The sequence below is a fragment of the Euphorbia lathyris genome, chromosome 1, assembly GCF_963576675.1.
Source record: "Euphorbia lathyris chromosome 1, ddEupLath1.1, whole genome shotgun sequence".
NCBI classification, from domain to species: Eukaryota; Viridiplantae; Streptophyta; class Magnoliopsida; order Malpighiales; family Euphorbiaceae; genus Euphorbia; species Euphorbia lathyris.
In genome coordinates, this window is record NC_088910.1 from 88430363 (window position 1) to 88448925 (window position 18563).

At 36.6% G+C, this 18563-nt stretch overlaps 2 protein-coding genes across 2 annotated transcripts; one reads left to right on the top strand and one right to left on the bottom strand.

The window, feature by feature from the left end:
• The first annotated feature begins 12762 nt into the window (after positions 1–12762).
• Positions 12763–15137, top strand: LOC136205730 (protein WALLS ARE THIN 1-like). The gene is made up of 6 exons (XM_065996472.1): positions 12763–13222; positions 13313–13375; positions 13447–13563; positions 13659–14046; positions 14149–14300; positions 14780–15137. Exons 1-6 carry the CDS (start codon positions 13038–13040, stop codon positions 14946–14948), a joined length of 1074 nt encoding a protein of 357 aa, XP_065852544.1. The 5' UTR covers positions 12763–13037; the 3' UTR covers positions 14949–15137.
• Positions 15138–15372: 235 nt separating this feature from the next.
• Positions 15373–17592, bottom strand: LOC136211111 (purple acid phosphatase 25). Its single transcript, XM_066002655.1, has 6 exons — positions 17434–17592; positions 17144–17359; positions 16942–17056; positions 15936–16522; positions 15736–15857; positions 15373–15640 (listed from the first exon to the last, which is right to left on the bottom strand). The coding sequence occupies exons 1-6, from the start codon at positions 17590–17592 to the stop codon at positions 15442–15444; spliced, it is 1398 nt and encodes a 465-aa protein (XP_065858727.1). The 3' UTR covers positions 15373–15441.
• Positions 17593–18563: the final 971 nt, after the last annotated feature.

Sequence of the window (18563 nt, forward strand, 5' to 3'; positions counted from 1 at the left end):
GAACTATTTTACTTGTGAGTTGAGAATTAACACTTGAGGTCAGCTTCCAACTCAGCACCAAGATTACTCAGTGTCAGCTTTTACAATTTATATCCTGAGCAATTTAATCAAGCAACACATATATAGATATATTGAGAGAGAGTTAGAAATTACTCAGCACGACTTATCCTGGTTCGGCCTCTCCGCCTACGTCCAGTCCCCAGAGTCCCTCCGGGCTTTTTCAATCCAATACCGAGCTCTTTAAAGGTAGAGCACAAACCGTTTACAAGGCAGTTGAATATGCAAGAGTACCTTCCTCTATTCGTCTACTCAACTCCTACTGAGCGCTATAACCAAACACTCAGATTTCTCTACCGCTGAGTACTTAAAACTGAGTACTCAGCACCACTTTCTCAACTTTACAATGGATACAAACTTGTTCTTTCTAGATGAAGAACACTTTAGATGATTACAAAATCAATCTAGCTTTTACATAGAAATGGAAATTTGGTGTAAGATCTTTTTCTTGTTTGAAGGTGCTTTGTATGTATGCTCTTTTTCTCTTTATATTTTTCGGCAATTGGCTAAGGAACCAAGAATGAACTTGTCCTTTTATAGTTGAAGTCTGAAGCTCTAATGATTTGAATCTGGAATTATCTGTTGGATTCAAACGGATCTATTGCGTCATTGTTCTGGTCAGCTTCAGATATGCAGGCCAATCCTGTCGTCTGAAATTAGCAGGCGTCAAGCTTGTCTTCTTCCGGCAGATTCGTCTTCTAGCGCCAGTTCGTCTTTTAGCTAACGGACAGTTGACCCATGCATCTCAAAATTGACTCTGGGCGTAATTCCAAAGCTTCTGTTATTGGTGCAGACAGTTGTCGGATCTTGTCTTCTAGCAAACGGATCAATCGCGTTGTCCTGACGAACACTCAGCTTGACTTTATTGACGTTGCTTTTGTTCTTTGTTTCTGAGTCATATTCTTACTCAGCTTCTGTGGTCAGCTTCGTCTGCAAGCATTAGTTTAGAGGAAGACTTCTCTTCTTTGATACTAAGTTGCATTCCACTCAGCTTCCTTGGTCAGCTTCATCTTCAAACGTTTGTTCTGAAGATGACTTTTCTTCTATTATGCTGAGTTGCACTCCACTCAGCTTGTGCTGTGTTCTCATGCTGACTTCGTCCTGTCTTACTTTTTTATTTCTGTTTTTATTTATACTTATACTCAACATTGAACAAACATATTAGTACAATTAAATCAAAGCACTTAAATTTAATTGCCTCTTAATCATGGTTTAACTTAAATCATTTTGTCAAATCAAAATCATGTGGAAAGGTGTTTCAACAAAGAGGTTGCCTGATAGTTCCACATTGCTATGGATCTTTATTGGTGATTTCAATGACATGTTGTCCTAAACTGACAAGGTTGGTGGTCGGCGACACCCCACTAGGCTTCTGACTGGTTTCTCAGATACTATTAGCGGGTGTGAGCTATTTGAATTGTCCATGCATGGGTACAAGTTCACATGGGAGAAGAGTCATGGGTTTGTGATGTGTGAAGAGGAAAAATTGGATCGCGCTTTTTCCTCATCTAATAGGCTGGCACTGTTTTCAGAGGCTAAGCTTACCAACATTGAAGCTCATTGTTCGGATCACTCTGCCCTTCACTTGGAGATTAAACTGACATGTTATTCCCGGTAAAGAAGGTTTCGCTTGAAAAATATGGTTTAGTGAGGAGAGGTGTCGTGATATATATATTGTGCATGAGCCATGGACTGTCAGCAACTCATTTGATGCCATTGACAGACAAACATGGTGCAATGAGAGGCTCCATACTTAGGGTGAGAATTTACGACATCAGTTTCGGGCAGAACTGGAGGATTGTCAGGCAAAAATTGCTCGACTTAAGAGGCGTACAAATCTGAATGTGCAAGGTCAGGTGTTAGATGCTCGAGGCCGGCTTGACTTCTTGCTTTTACATTAAGAAACATACGAGCATCAATGTGCTAAGAAGTTATAGTTAAAAGGAGGTAATTTTAATTCTAGCTACTTCCATAGAGCTGTTACTGGAAGACGTAAGAAGAATAATGTGGAACGCTTGAAGGATGACTCTGGGTTGTGATGCACGTGGGAATCAGGTTTGAGTTCAGTAATTCAATCTTATTTCCAATATTTATTTACTTCCAATGGTTGTGATGTATCATGTGTTCTCCTAAATATTGGTTCTAAGATTAGTGTGGAAACTAATGAGGAATTACTGAGTGAATTTACATCTGATGAAGTTTAGTTGGCTCTGTTTTCTATGCATCCTGATAAAAATTCGGGTCCCAATGGATTTAATCCTGGGTTTTATAAAAAAAACATTGGGATATTGTGGGTTCACAGGTGACGACTTATTGCTTGTTTTGGTTAAACTCTGGTATTCTGCCTAATAATATTCACGAGACCAAAATTGTACTTATCCCGAAGAAATCGGTCCCTGATGTGTCGGATCTAAGGCTTATAACTTTATGCAATATAATTTACAAAAGTATTTCTAAAGTTCTGGCCAATAGACTGAAGCAAGTTCTACAATTGATTATTTCTCCTTCACATAGTGCATTTATACTTGGCAGGTTAATATCTGATAATGTTATGCTTGCTTACGAGGTCAACCACCACATCCGTAAAAAGTCCAATAGACGATCGGGTATTGTTGCACTTAAACTTGATATATCAAAGGCATACAATCGAGTTGAATGGAAGTTTTTGGAATTGATGATGCTTCACTTGGGTTTTTCGTAGAGATGGGCTAGCCTGATGATGCAATGTGTGTGTAAGGCTACGTATAATGTGATCAATGGCTATCATTCCAGTGGACCGATTATCCCCCAGTAAGGGCTCAGATAGGGGGATCCTATCTCTCCTTACTTATTCATTATTTGTGCGGATGGGCTATCTATGTCCTTGGCAAAATTGGAGGAGCAGGATAGAATTTATGGTTGTGAAATTGCTCGAAACGCTTCGTCTATTTCTCATCTCTTTTTTTGCAGATGATAACTACTTTTTATTCATTGCCAAGAGCGTTGAAGCTACAACGGTAAAACAATGTTTGCTAGAGTATGAATGTGTTGGGTTAGGCCCTTATATGAATTTTTTTTGAGACCAAAATTATCTCAAAGTTTTAGTGTTAAAGGCCCACACTATCTTTATTTGGAGACTTACATTTCATTGAATTAAATTATTTAATTATTATTTTGTTTATATATATTAGAATAGGTCATTATACGTTTTTTTTTATCTGTTGTAGTGAAGAATTGAATTAGTTATTTAATTCAAAAGTGGGCTTGGTCTTCTCTGCTTTTGCTCCTAGTCTTTTGCCACGGTCCTTATTATGCTCCACTTGACCACTTCCTTTATACATAAAACTGTTTTTTTATGCCGTTGTATTTTGGGAAGCCTCATCCACTATAAATAGATGGAGGTTTTAGTCGAATAGGATACAGAGAAAAAGGAAAAAAGAAACACAGCTCTCATAGTTCTCATTCTTTTGTTTATTCCTTGATATCAATTTTTTTTTGGTTGAAGAACTATTGAGCAATTAATTTGAGTGTAGATAGATCGGGTTCGTACTGTGCAATACGAATTCGTATTACGAGTGGGCTGTTTTATCCTGGAGGCGACCGGAATTTAATCTGCTTGCACTTTCTGGCAGTTCCGCGAACGTCTTAAAGAAAGCGACATAGTCCGCGACTCTGCCCAATTTTTTGTTCGGTCAATTTTTGTATTTTCTTGTTCCAGTCTAAACAATTTTAAGACGATTCAATTACTGCTGATGGCTACCGAACAATCAAATGGGATTGCTGAGATTAACAAACCATTCCGGTTTGAAGGAGCTCATTTCCGAAGATGGAGACAGAAGATGCTGTTCTACCTCACAACAAAGAAGGTAGCTTCTGTTCTGACTTCTGAAAAACCAATTGTTCCTGAAGATGGTGATGAGGCAGATGTTCGTGCTGCTGAAAGATGGATAGAAAATGATTTTCTATGCAAAAACTATATTCTCAATGGGTTGACAGATGATCTGTATGATTATTACACTGCTGAAAAAAAATCTGCCAAAGAAATTTGGGAAGCACTGCAGAGGAAATATGACACTGAGGAGGCCGGATCGAAAAAGTACGCTGTAAGCCGCTACCTCAAATTTCAAATGACGGATGACAAGTCGGTGGAAATTCAATCTCATGAATTGCAAAAGATAGCACATGAAATCATTTCAGAAGGTATGCCTCTAAATGATCAATTTCAAGTTGCTGTCATTATTGACAAATTGCCTCCTTCGTGGAAAGATTTTAAAAATATTTTGAGGCACAAAACAAAAGAATTTTCGATGGAAAGTTTGATTACTCGCCTCCGAATTGAGGAGGAAGCTCGAAAACAAGATTTAAAAGAAGAAGTGCTTATTGTTTCTAATAGCACTAAAAGGTCCACTGCGGTTCTGAAACCCACTCAAAAGAATTTTAAGAATCAGAACCGCAAACCAATCCAAAACCGCAACACCCGAGTTAATTTGAATTGGAACCTTCAAAGGAACCAAAATAGGCCACAACAACAACCACCTAGAAATGATGCTGCTTTCCTATGCTTTAATTGTGGGAAACCAGGTCATATGGCACGTAAGTGCAGGAACAGGCCAAACACTACTCCTAGTGTTAACCTGACTGAAGAGCAACATAATTTTTTTGCTATGATTTCTGAGATCAACCTCATAGGTGGATCAGATGGGTGGTGGGTAGACACTGGTGCCTCTCGCCATGTTTGCTATGATAGAAGTATGTTCAAAACATACAGTGCTGTGATCGAAGATAAGAAAGTGTTATTGGGTGATTCCCATACCACTATTGTTGCTGGAATTGGTAGTGTGGAATTGAACTTCACATCTGGAAAAACCTTAACTTTGAAGGATGTGATGCATACTCCAGAAATGAGAAAAAATTTGGTTTCGGGCTATCTTCTCAACAAGGCTGGTTTTACTCAAACTATAGGAGCAGATTTATTTACTTTGACTAAGAACAATGTATTTGTAGGAAAAGGTTATGCTACTGAAGGCATGTTTAAGTTGAATGTTGAGATTAATAAAGTGAATGCTTCTGTTTACTCCTTGTGTACTTTTAATGTTTGGCATGCTCGTTTTTGTCATGTTAATAAGCGAATCATTAAAAATATGAGTAACTTAGGGTTAATTCCAAAATTGAATTTGAATGAATTTCTTAAATGTGATTATTGTAGTCAGGCAAAAATCACAAAAACACCTCATAAATCTGTCGTTAGGGATTCTGAACCTCTAGATTTAATTCATTCAGATATATGTGAATTAGATGGAAAATTGACTAGAAATGACAAACGGTACTTTATAACCTTCATTGATGATTGTTCTGACTTTACTTTTGTTTATCTTATGAAAAATAAAAGTGAAGCGTTTGACACATTTAAGCTGTTCATAGTTGAAATAGAAAATCAATACAATAGGAAAGTCAAGAGACTTCGTAGCGATAGAGGCACAGAATATGGTTCAAGCCTGTTTATTGATTTCTATAAAACACATGGCATTATACATGAAACCACAGCACCTTATTCACCAGAAATGAACGGAAAGGCTGAAAGGAAAAATAGGACACTTACTGAATCTGTAGTAGCTATTATGCTTAGTTCAGGTGCCGCCTCACATTGGTGGGGAGAAATCCTTTTGACTGTTTGCTATGTGCTAAATAGGGTCCCTAAATCCAGAAGCAAAATCTCTCCTTATGAGATCTTGAAAAATAAAACACCTAATCTATCATATTTTAGAACTTGGGGTTGTTTGGCTTATGTTAGGATTCCTGACCCTAAGAGAGTCAAACTTGCCAGTAGGGCTTATGAATGTGTGTTTATTGGATATGCTGTGAATAGCAAAACATATAGGTTCTATGATTTGAATGCAAAAGTCATCTTGGAGTCAAATGATGCTGACTTTTATGAAGATAGATTTCCCTTTAAATTGAGAAATAGTGGGGGTGCATCATCTAGTAGCATACCTGCTATTAGACCTATAGTGCAGAAAGAGATTGAAGAATCTGAACCTAGGAGAAGTAAGAGACCTAGAGTATCTAAAGACTTTGGTTCTGACTTTTATGCTTTCACAGTAGAAGAGGATCCAATTACTATACAAGAAGCCTTAACCTCATTAGATGCTGATTTATGGCAAGAAGCCATTAATGATGAAATGGACTCGCTTGAGTCAAACCAAACTTGGCACTTAGTAGACTTACCACTAGGTTGTAAACCAATAGGCTGTAAATGGATCCTTAAGAAGAAACTGAAACCTGATGGTTCAGTAGATAAGTTTAAGGCTCGCCTTGTAGCTAAAGGCTTTAGACAAAGAGAAAATGTTGATTTCTTTGATACTTATTCACCTGTCACTAGGATTACGTCTATACGTGTTTTGATTGCTATTGCTTCTGTGCACAATCTAGTGGTGAACCAAATGGATGTTAAAACTGCGTTTTTGAATGGTGAACTAGAAGAAGAGGTTTATATGGATCAACTTGAGGGCTTTGTAGTCTTTGGTCAAGCCCATAAGGTATGTAAGTTAGATAAGTCTTTATATGGGCTAAAACAAGCACCTAAGCAATGGCATGCAAAGTTTGACAACTTGATTATTTCAAATGGCTATAAGGTGAATGAAAGTGATAAGTGTATCTACTATAAATATGAAAATGGTCTTTGCACCATTATATGCCTATATGTTGATGACTTGCTTATTTTTGGATCTAATATTCATGTTGTAAATGCTGTTAAGTCAATGTTGTGTGAGAACTTTGACATGAAAGATTTAGGAGAAGCGAACGTCATTCTTGGCATAAAGATAACTAGGTCTGAAACTGGAATTTCTCTAGATCAATCTCACTACGTTGAGAAGATTCTAAAGAAATATAACTACTTTGATTGTAAACCTGCATGTACACCTTATGACCCCAGTATAAAACTTTTTAAGAACACTGGAGACAGTGTAAGACAATCAGAGTATGCTAGCATAATTGGCAGTCTTCGTTACGCCACTGATTGTACTAGACCCGACATCGCGTATGTCGTAGGACTGCTATGCAGATTTACTAGTAGACCTAGTGTGGAGCATTGGAATGCTATAGAAAGGGTCATGAGATACCTTAAAAGAACCATGAAACTTGGATTACATTATCAAAGGTTTCCAGCAGTCCTTGAAGGATATAGTGATGCTGACTGGAATACCTTATCAGATGATTCCAAGGCTACTAGTGGCTATATTTTCAATATAGCTGGTGGTGCTGTTTCATGGAAGTCTAAGAAACAGACTATTCTAGCTCAATCAACCATGGAATCAGAACTGATTGCACTAGCTGTGGCTAGTGAAGAAGCAGGTTGGTTGAGAAGTCTGTTAGCTGAGATTCCCCTATGGGAAAAACCGATTCCAGCTGTATTGATCCACTGCGATAGTACCGCGGCTATTGCTAAGATTCAGAATCGTTATTACAACGATAAGAAACGACAGATACGTCGTAAGCACAGCACTGTGAGAGAGCTACTCACTAAAGGAGCTGTTAGAGTGGATCACATACGCTCAGAAGAGAATTTAGCCGATCCTTTGACGAAAGGATTAGCTAGAGAGAAAGTCCATAATACGGCAAAGAGTATGGGACTTATGCCCCTACAGTGATGAGTTACACGCAATGGTAACCCAACCTATAGACTGGAGATCCCAAGAAATAGGTTCAATGGGTAATAACAAGTTGTGTTGTAATATGTGTCAGATCATGCAAATTGAAGCATGAATATCCTGAAGAGATTTGAGGTTGAGATAATAGAAACTCTTAATGAAGTCTATACTCCATTTGGAGTGAAGTACATAGCTACATGAGTACTTTTGATAGACTCACCTATATGAATGTGGAAGTGAGGCCGCTTCCTATGAGTTTAGGGCAAAACTCTAGAGCATTCATTATACCGGGATAGACGTGCACGGTCATAAACGCACGGGCTACGAGAACTACACTCTGAAAAGGTTATAGCGTGGTACAATGTCAGAGATAGAGTTCAAGACTACGAGTCACTTTAGTAAAATCTGAATTGTACTCACTACGCAAGGGTTCAAATCGAAAGATACCTTTGTCTATGTTTAATCTTATGTTTATGCTCAATAAATAAATTTTTAAAAATTCAAGTGGGGGATTGTTGGGTTAGGCCCTTATATGAATTTTTTTTGAGACCAAAATTATCTCAAAGTTTTAGTGTTAAAGGCCCACACCATCTTTATTTGGAGACTTACATTTCATTGAATTAAATTATTTAATTATTATTTTGTTTATATATATTAGAATAGGTCATCATAAGTTTTTTTTTTGTCTGTTGTAGTGAAGAATTGAATTAGTTATTTAATTCAAAAGTGGGCTTGGTCTTCTCTGCTTTTGCTCATAGTCTTTTGCCACGGTCCTTATTATGCTCCACTTGACCACTTCCTTTATACATAAAACTGTTTTTTTTATGCCGTTGTATTTTGGGAAGCCTCATCCACTATAAATAGATGGAGGTTTTAGTCGAATAGGATACAAAGAAAAAGGAAAAAAGAAACACAGCTCTCATAGTTCTCATTCTTTTGTTTATTCCTGGATATCAATTTTTTTTTGGTTGAAGAACTATTGAGCAATTAATTTGAGTGTAGATAGATCGGGTTCGTACTGTGCAATACGAATTCGTATTACGAGTGGGCTGTTTTATCCTGGAGGCGACCGGAATTTAATCTGCTTGCACTTTCTGGCAGTTCCGCGAACGTCTTAAAGAAAGCGACATAGTCCGCGACTCTGCCCAATTTTTTGTTCGGTCAATTTTTGTATTTTCTTGTTCCAGTCTAAACAGAATGTACTTCTAAGCAGAAAATTAAGTTTGACAAGTTGTCTATCTCATTCAGTAAACATTGTAGTGACATCACCAGCTCGATTCTTGGGGTTTTGGTTGCTGAGACACCGGAGAAATACTTGGGGCTACCGTTTGTTATTGGTAGGAATAAAGTACAAATTTTCAGTTATATCACTAATATGGTTGAGTCATGATTAAGGAGTTGGAAGGCACGGTTTTTGTCATATGTGGGGCAGGAGTTTTTTTATCAAATCCGTTTTGCAAGCGCTACCATCATATGTGATGAGTCTGTTTTTTGTTTTTGACGGGCTATGCATTAAACTGGAGTGTCGAATGAATGCTTTCTGGTGGGGTTCTGATATGGATGGCACAGGGGTATCTATTGGTAGTCATGGACCCATTTGTGTGAAGCTAAGAAGTTTGGTAGAATGGGGTTCAGACGACTTCATCAATTTCATCTTGCCTTGCTTGCCAAGCAGGGGTAGCATATGCTTACCTGCCCCGATTCATTAGTAGCCCGATTTTACAAAGCTCGGTACTTCCCAAATGGTTCGTTTCTTGAAGCAGAGATTACAAATAACCCCAGTTTTATTTTGTGTAGTATTATAGCAGCGCATGAGTTAATTAAATCAGGGGCACGGAAATTGGTGGGTAATGGTTCATCAATTAACATTCGACACAATCCTTGGTTGTCGGATGTGGTGAACCCGGTGGTGGAAAGTGACTATCTTGTTAATATGGAGCTTGATAAAGTGTTTGATTTAATTGTGACAAAACCAGTAACCTGTGACATTAATTCAATTCGGGGATTGTTATCCCTACGGGATCAGGTATGTATTATGCAAATCCCATTGAGTAGGAGACGACAGAATGAGGATTGGTACTGGAGTGGAGAACGACGAGGTTGTTACTCGATCAATAGCGGGTATCGCTTATTGCTGCAGCTTGATGAGTCCTCTATCCCATCATACCATTTGGTCGTCTAGAAATTGGTATGGAGTCTACAGGTTCCATCTAAGGTAAAGAATATGCTTTGGCGGTCTCTCACCAACTACTTGCTGGTACTAGTCGAACTCCGAAATCGACGAGTTCCGTTATTAGCCATCTGCCCTGTCTACGCAGTGCTCCCGGAAGATATCTATCATGCGCTGATTGGCTATTCAGTGGTACATAATGTCTTGTGGCTATCTTCGATTGGTGACGTTGGCTCATTATTTGGGAATCTGATGGAATTCTAGCAATTCCTTACCATGAAACCTCAATAACAAAATGAAGTTTATGCTAGAAAATTTGGGGGGAATCAAAATGAGTTGGTGTGGAATAAACGATTAACACTGACGATAATGATTTATGAACGGGATGTTACGTTTCTCGCGACTTGGACGATGGCCTAGGGTAAGTTGGACATTGCAGGTTGCAGTCAGCCAGGGGACATTGATGTTTCGGTTTGATCTCCACCGGTCTCGGGCTTCCTAAAATTGAATGTTGATGCAACTTGGATTGATGCGACGTCAAGTGCTGGATTTGGATGCATTGTGCATAATGAGTCAGGAGGCTTTGTCGATGCGAAGAATGGATGCCTACCTGCTGCTATCAATGTTGCCATAGCAGACGCCTTATCCGTCCGCGAGGCGCTCAGTTAGATAAAGGATAACAACTGAAGTCTCTGGCCCTCACGTCGAATGCATTGTCACCTTTTTATGTCATAGTCAAATATTGTCAAACACTCTTACAATATCTTGTTGAGTGTCGGTGTCATTTGTTAGACGATCAGGCAATGTTTCAGCTTATTTACTTGTTAGGTCCATGATTGATAGCGCTTGTTGGGGATAGTGTTTCTCTAATGCGCCTCCGTTTTTATATAATAACTTGAACATTTCCTAGTAATAAATCCAATTTTAAATTAAAAAAACTAACTAAAAATTAATAAGAATTTAATATATTAATTTTAAGTGATTAACTTAGTTAATTTTTAATTTTTTTTCAACTAAAGTATTTGTTTTATACTCACAACCACGTACTACTGTATATATCACATCAGTGACACGTTATCATTGTAGGATTCACTCAATAAATTCTATTTTATTAACCTGTCTTACTCTAATGATTAAATTCTAGAATCACTTAATCATATGAGATCTACCAATTAATTTAAATCATCATCAACCGTGCAATATCTATAAAGCGATACATGAAGGGTTAATATGTCCCAAACGGGAGAGATACATTATATTCCATTGATGTCCTAAGCAATAAGAAAGATATTAAGAGGGAAAGAATTTCAAGGTTAATTGAAGGTTAAAAAAATCATCTTTTTTAGTTCATTAATTTGGTGGAATTTTGGAGATTAAATATTTTACACATTTCTCCTCTTTTCTTTTTACCTTAAGCCCTTGATCCAAGATTAATTGACCGGAGATGTTCTATTTAGATAGGTTGGTCTTGGTATTTTACAGACCTAAGAAAAATAATAGAGAATTGCCTCTTAATAAAATAATATAAAAAAATTATACTTAAAAGTTTAAAATAAATTCCAATAAAAAGATAAACAATGAAATAAGATGAGTTGCCAACAGTTAAAATTTTGATATGCTAGAATCTTATTTGTGGAAGTTCTTGAGGTCTCACTTTAAAGTGAGCATCCTTTTCATATTGGACATTGGCTCTACTTTCGGTTAGTTCCCCTTGTCATAGGAATTTATTGATTTCCCATGCATCCATTCAAAATCGATACCCGAATTGGACAAGCAATCAAAGTGATTCTTTTTCTGAGTAGAGGGACTCTTCAAGAGTATAAGGATGTATTTTGTGTCTTCTTTGAATATAGTGTAGGTGTTTCTAATTCCCGTATGTAAGACATCACATTCAAGTTATCACGACCTTCCTATGTGCAAGTGATAATCTTCTATTTCTACTGCATCGCACATAACTTCATCTTAATAAGTCCCAACAACGAAAAAGAATTTTACACCATTGAGTAACTTGAAACTTCTTCACATCTTTGATCCAATCAATATGATAAGGTCTAGGGTGTGGTTCGGGAACCAAACCGAATTTATTCAAGCCGACATGACTAATGATATAATCCTTTGGCTTCCTCCATCGACTATCACCTCATCACCAAAAGAACAACACGCTCATTCCTGGAAGTACCACTCTTAAACAGGTCACACATAACACCATTATCTTCACAAGTAACCCCATATTGGTTCTACTTAACATTCTCAAGCGCATCCTCATTATAATCAAATTCATCATTATTATCTAGCTCATTCTCAAAATCGTTCTTCTCTTTATCAGTTTCATTCTCGTACGCATCCTCTTCATAATCAAATCTGTCATCATTATCTAACTCATTCTCACAATTGTTCTTCTTTTTATCAATCGCATTCCTGAACACATCCTCTTTCTCCTCATTCTCATTTTCAAACTCGTTCTTCTTTTCTTCAGCCTAATCCCACCTCCCGTAAGTTGTTTTCTCATTATCTATTTCTCCAAAACACTTCCACAATCCTCTATTGACATTGTTTTCTCTTAAATTGTCCATTTAGCATGCATAATGATTTCCGATACTCCCTGTTGCTTCGAATTGAAACTCTTTGATCCCGATTGATGATTTTAATATTTTTGGCCAATGGCCTCATCATACAGGATAAAGAATTGAAGGGAAAACGATAAGACTTGTAGACATTTGTAATACTAATGGCTTGTTTGGTTTCAGCAAATGCAACTCCAGTCTCAGTCTAAAAATCAGAAAGAGGTAGACCCCTCCTTTGATATTATAATAGAAATCACTAATATGCTTCAAAAGATGCATTTAATAATTCATTTGCGTATTATGTTTGGAATGCATAACTTCATTGCTGTTTTGTTTTTTTATTTGCTCAAAGACTTAGATGCTTTATTTATTCATCTACTTTTGGCTCTATCTTATTAAACATATACAAACCATATATTTACCACAAATCACTCAATATTTCACTCATCCATTGCTTAATTATTATTATTATAATTTTAGCTACTACGAACTCAATGATCTCATCTGATTCTGATCTCACCTCACATCACATGCCTTTCCCTTACTCTTAAAAGCCACTGAATTTTTCCCCATTTCCATAATTAGCTCAAACTTTTTGGTTCCTCTGAATCAGCATCCATGGCAGAATCTGCTTCAAGCACAAAGCTTCATATAGCCATGACAATTTTTCAATTTGGGTATGCTGGAAATCATGTAATCCTGAGAGCAGCACTAAACATGGGCATAAGCAAGCTTGTTTTCCCTATTTACAGGAATATCATAGCACTCCTCCTCCTTGCTCCTTTTGCTTTTTTCCTAGAGAAGTATATTGTTCTATTCATCTATTTTCTTCAACCCCATTTCACTGGATCTTCAGCAACATTGATTTCAATTTCTTTTTTTTTTTAATGCAGGAAAGATAGACCACCATTGACCATTGCATTTCTGATGCAATTCTTCCTCCTTGGATTTGTTGGGTATGTAGGAAGATTTTGAATTTTAATGGTTATTGTTTTTTTTTTCTTGATAAGATTTTCTTATGTTGCAGAATAGCATCAAATCAAGGATTCTACCTCTTTGGTCTAGATAATACTTCACCCACATTTGCTTCTGCAACAGAAAATGCTGTTCCTGCTGTGACCTTCATCTTGGCTACCTTACTCGGGCATGTAACTATCTCTTAAAATTGCAATTTTGTTTAATTTTGTCCACCAATTTGAAAATGCACACCAGGTGTTTGATATTTTGTCTCTGTTGCAGATTGGAGCATCTTCATTTTAAGCGCAAAGATGGTATAGCAAAGATACTTGGGACTCTTACTTCCTTCATCGGAGCTTCGGTCATAACCCTGTATAAAGGACCACCCATTTACTTGCCGGAGCCGGAGTTATTGACATCATTAGGAGAAGCAAAGGCAAGGAATTGGACATTGGGTTGTATTTGTTGCTTTGGTCATTGTATTTGCTGGTCCAGTTGGATAGTTTTACAAGCTATTTTCTTGAAGAAATACCCTGCTCCTTTCACTGTTTATTCATTTACTTGTTTTTTTGGTATTCTGCAATTTTTGGGAATTGCAGCCTATGTTGAGAGAGATCCTCTAACCTGGCAAGTGCACTCTTCCATGGAAATCATTAGCATTCTCTATTCGGTGAGTATTGAAATTTGTGATTGTGAACTTCGATTTCCGAATTTGAAGAAACTAATGATCATATGTAGTTAAAGAGTGATGAGGGTAAATTGTTGGATGCAGGGATTGGTTGTTTCTGGGATTGGATTTGGAATACAAATATGGGTAATACAAAGAGGTGGTCCAGTGTTTGTTTCAAGCTACCTCCCTTTGCAGACTATGCTTGTAGCTATAATGGCCTCCATAGCTTTACATGAAGAATTCTACTTAGGAGGGTGAGTTTTCATCATTCCACTTATGTTATCTCTTTGAATCTCAATGTGTCCAACATTTTACCAATTAAGAGATTTCCCACTGATTCCAAATCATGTTTATAGCCCAACAATTATTGTTCTCTATCCATAGAATTCGATCCCGGTATCTTACTTGGGGTGTTCATAACAACTCCCCGAGGCACCAGTGACAAATCCAAGATCCATTGACAAGAGGTGCTCTAATCCCTGTAGGTGCTTGACTAAAATTTTTTTGGGTGCCTGATAAAAGTAAAGCTCCATACACAGGTTCATGGTGCTCAAGCCCCTCTCGGCCTTTCTAGATCCGTCTTTCTTTTTTCTTTTCTTTTGAATAATTGAACTATATGCTGAAAATTTTATTAGCCTTTTTGATGATATGGATGTTGGTGTTAGAAAAGGGGGCTCTGGTCTGGTAGTTAAATGAAATTGACAAATGGTTATTGCTTGATTTGAAAGTGCAGAATGATTGGAGCAATGCTAATTATAGGTGGACTGTACCTGGTTGTTTGGGGTAAAAGTGAAGAGAGCAAGCTTGGCATTACAAAAGCTACCACTTGTTCAATGCCCTCAAAAGGAACTGAGAAAACCATTCTAGTCCAACCACTACTACTTCAAGGCCTCAATGAATAACTCATTAGGATTCTACTTTCTTTTTTACTTTTAAATTGGAAAAAGTATCATGAAATTGGGCAGGCAAAGTAAGAGGAAATTATCTAGATGCATCCAGAAAGCTTGTAATGATTTTTGTACTTCAAATTCTGTTCAAATGACTTCATATGGAAACTGTCTTCACCTTTTATTAATAGAAAAATTATTGTACATTGCGCAGAAGAAAAGATGTGTGGTCTGAGATTTTTTTGAGTCTCAATCTTTCGGTTTTGAAATGTATCTACATTAATTTAGGATTTTATTGATCCAATTTTCAATTTATCTTTCTGTTTTGGAGTTTATGTGTTGTAGATTTTCTTCTTTTTATTGCCACCTTAAAGAAACAAAGAAAGACAATAGTTGAAGGGGAAGCCTTTCCAGAGTGCAAACAACGTACCAAAAAAAACTAAAACTAAAACTAAACTAGTAGCTAGACAAACTACTAATTTCTACTAATTAAGTAGGCAAAATTCTACTATTTATGAGAATTTTCAATCTCATCTTTGGGAAAGAAGTATCTATTGTAAATCCAAAGTGAATCAGCTGCAACAGCTAATCCATCTTCATTCCTATGCCATGTATAATACGCATGACTCCTATTCTTAATCTCCAAAATTGCATGCCCAAAGCTCGCCTCCCGGAATGCCGAGTAATCCGGCTGTGGATCACTAAAACTGCACACAAATTAACCAACCGATATTCACCGTTATTGTGAATTTCCTTCTGAAATAGCTATCAGTAAAGAAGAACCGTGAAAAAGGGGACTTACTTATTAGCCAAGCCTTCAATGTTGCCACCATCGCCAATAGTCATATATATCGGTGCCGAAGAATCCTTCGTTGGTGTGCTCAATCCATTTGTTACGTTGTACTTCACATTCGATATTCGCTCCTATAACATAAATAAATAAGTAATTAGAGTCCAGTCCGGTCCTAGACCATTATAGAAAAAAATTGGTTGGGAACTTACGGTGCGCTCGTATGAATGAACATGACCAGAGAGTACCAAATCAACTTTGTTTTTCACAAACCATGACTCAAACTGCACCCTCATGGTCTCTCCTTCCATGTAATGATAGTTATTACTATTGTACCATGGGCTATGGAGGAGAACAATCAACCAAGGAGTCTCGGTCCGGTTAACCTTAGGAAATTCCTTTTGAAGCCAAGCATATTGGGGTGTATATTTACCGTAGGCAGAGTAAGACGAAAGGACAATGACGTATGCAGATGCGCGTTTTATCGAGTACCAAAGAGGAGATGTGCTTCCTGATGACTTGTGAGGTACATGATATCTATGTGTGTATGGCTTGAAAGGCTTGTTTTCATTTAGTTCAGGAGCATAATCAAGTTCATGATTTCCAGCACACCATATCCATGGCTTGTAAGCAGCAGAACGCTCGATAAATCTCCCCCACGTATCCCATCTCCGGTTGTCATGATTTGGATGATTATCTGCGTATGATAAATCTCCCAGGAACAACAATGCATCTGTCTTTTCATTCGCCATATAATGGTTTAGTGTTGAATTCGAATCACTTGTTTGTCCCAAATCACCTGCATACATCATTTTAACAGAATCAAATTATTAAGCAGAAACACATTTTTTGGGGACGAAATTATTTGTCGCAAATTCTGTTCAAATTCGTCAGAAACTGTAAATATTGAAAGACCGTCTGTAAATGTAATTTTTGTTATTTTGCCATCCGATCACATAATTGGGGGTCAATGGACAAAAATTTAGCAAGAAACACATGTTTTTTATGGATCAATCATCGACGGATAAGCCTATTCCGTCGGTGACATAAATTATGGATGCAATTTTATATTTAGCGACAGGAATTCCCGTTGTAAATGTAAATTTTTGTTATTTTCTCCAGTGAATAGAAGTTTCACCCTTGATTTCAACATTTTCACTCAAATCCGATCTACATAAAACTGATCAATACTACAATATTCGTAAAGCAATATATTACCTATGATACCGAACGTGATCGGAACATCGGGTCCGACTGGAGGCGGTGTAACAAAAGAAAACCTACGGATGCCAGTCTTGTGATTTCCAAGCTCGTAGATATATTTAGTATTGTACTGCATTCATTCAATATAAGAACAAGTCAATATAATATATCTATGAAAACAAATAGAAAGAATTAGAAGTTTGGAGTGAGTTGAAACCTCTAATCTATGAATGGTAGCGTGGTGAAGAAAACCAGAAGCATAATCATGATAAGTGTAAGTCTTGGTATCAGCATGAACTTTTCGCTTGCGAATGGGTTTTTTACAGTCAGATTCATGTTTCCAATAAATGACATGATCTGGGAATGGATTTGTTGGATTCACCCATGAAATAATGACACTTTTCCCAATTTCATCCCCTTGAGTTATATGAACCTGTAAGTACATTATCGATTAATATGATATAAGTATGGGAGAGAAAGAAGGAGAGAGTGTAGTTATTTACTGACCTGTTCGGGAGCATTATGACCGGCGGGTTTAGGGAAGGAAGTTAATGGCATGTCATCGGAATTAGCTAATCGCCTAATGTAGGTGCTGGTGATTCCGGCATTTGATACAGATGCGAGAGTAAGTAGGAACAGGAATGAATGTAAAATTGCGGCAGACATTGTAGAAGAAGAAAGTTGTGGAATTGAACAGTACGTGAAAGTGAGTGATACTTATAAGGGTGTGATCTATTTGAATAAGTTGTTTGTTAAGATACCAACTCTGAATTCTTCATACATCCCCATCCCTAGTTTAAACTTAAGAATATTCCTTATTATTCTTTCTTTTTGTTCTAATTTTATCTTCTTTTTTTACTGTTTTTTTTTTTTAATTCAGTTACGGATAATGATATATATTTATATATAAATTTATTAGTTTATTATGAATTTGTATATTACACTAATTAATTAGCACTTTTGTTTTTCTTAAAATAGTACTACTGTTTATGACACACTAAGGTGCTGTTTGATAAAACTGAAAATTAAGTGTTGAAAAAATAAGTACTGAGTTTTAAGTAATGAATATTATAAGTGCTGAAAATATTAATGATGTAACTGTTTGATAAATACTAAAAATAAGTGCCGAATATAAAAATATTAGTTATAGTGTTTAACTTAAAATGTTAAGTTAAATATTTTGACTTATCAAAATAAGTGATTTTTAACTTAATTGATTAATTTAAGTGGTAGAGAAATAACTCTTATCAAACACACTTAACATAAATAAGTGCTTAATATTTTAATTTAAGTGATAAAACTTGTTATCAAACGAGGCCTAAGTAATTTTGTTTTTGGAAGACTACATAATTTTGTTAATTAATTAACAATGGCAGTCGTCAACAATTTTACCTATAATATTGGTAAATTGGATACATTTCAGGCATCACCGTAAAATTTAGATATTTCATTCCTTATTCCACACAAGTTGTATATCAATTGGTTCTAAAAAAATTAACATTTTTTTTCCAACTCGTACAAAATATAGAATATTTTTTTCCACGTTTATTCATATGTTTGGGATCTGTTGTCAATGAGTGATACAATGATGCACGTTTTAGTGTAGATGACAAGATTCATAATTGAGAAGACAGTTT

Bases quoted from the DNA above. Each gene is read 5' to 3' on its own strand.
- LOC136205730 (XM_065996472.1), top strand. From the start codon at position 13,038: ATGGCAGAATCTGCTTCAAGCACAAAGCTTCATATAGCCATGACAATT. The intron at 13,564-13,658 runs GCATGTAACTAT...TCTCTGTTGCAG, and splicing joins ATCTTGGCTACCTTACTCGG to ATTGGAGCATCTTCATTTTA. The intron at 14,047-14,148 runs GTGAGTATTGAA...TGTTGGATGCAG, and splicing joins TCATTAGCATTCTCTATTCG to GGATTGGTTGTTTCTGGGAT.
- LOC136211111 (XM_066002655.1), bottom strand. From the start codon at position 17,592: ATGTCTGCCGCAATTTTACATTCATTCCTGTTCCTACTTACTCTCGCA. The intron at 17,057-17,143 runs GTTTCAACTCAC...GAATGAATGCAG, and splicing joins CTACCATTCATAGATTAGAG to TACAATACTAAATATATCTA. The intron at 15,641-15,735 runs GTAAGTCCCCTT...ATTTGTGTGCAG, and splicing joins ATTGAAGGCTTGGCTAATAA to TTTTAGTGATCCACAGCCGG.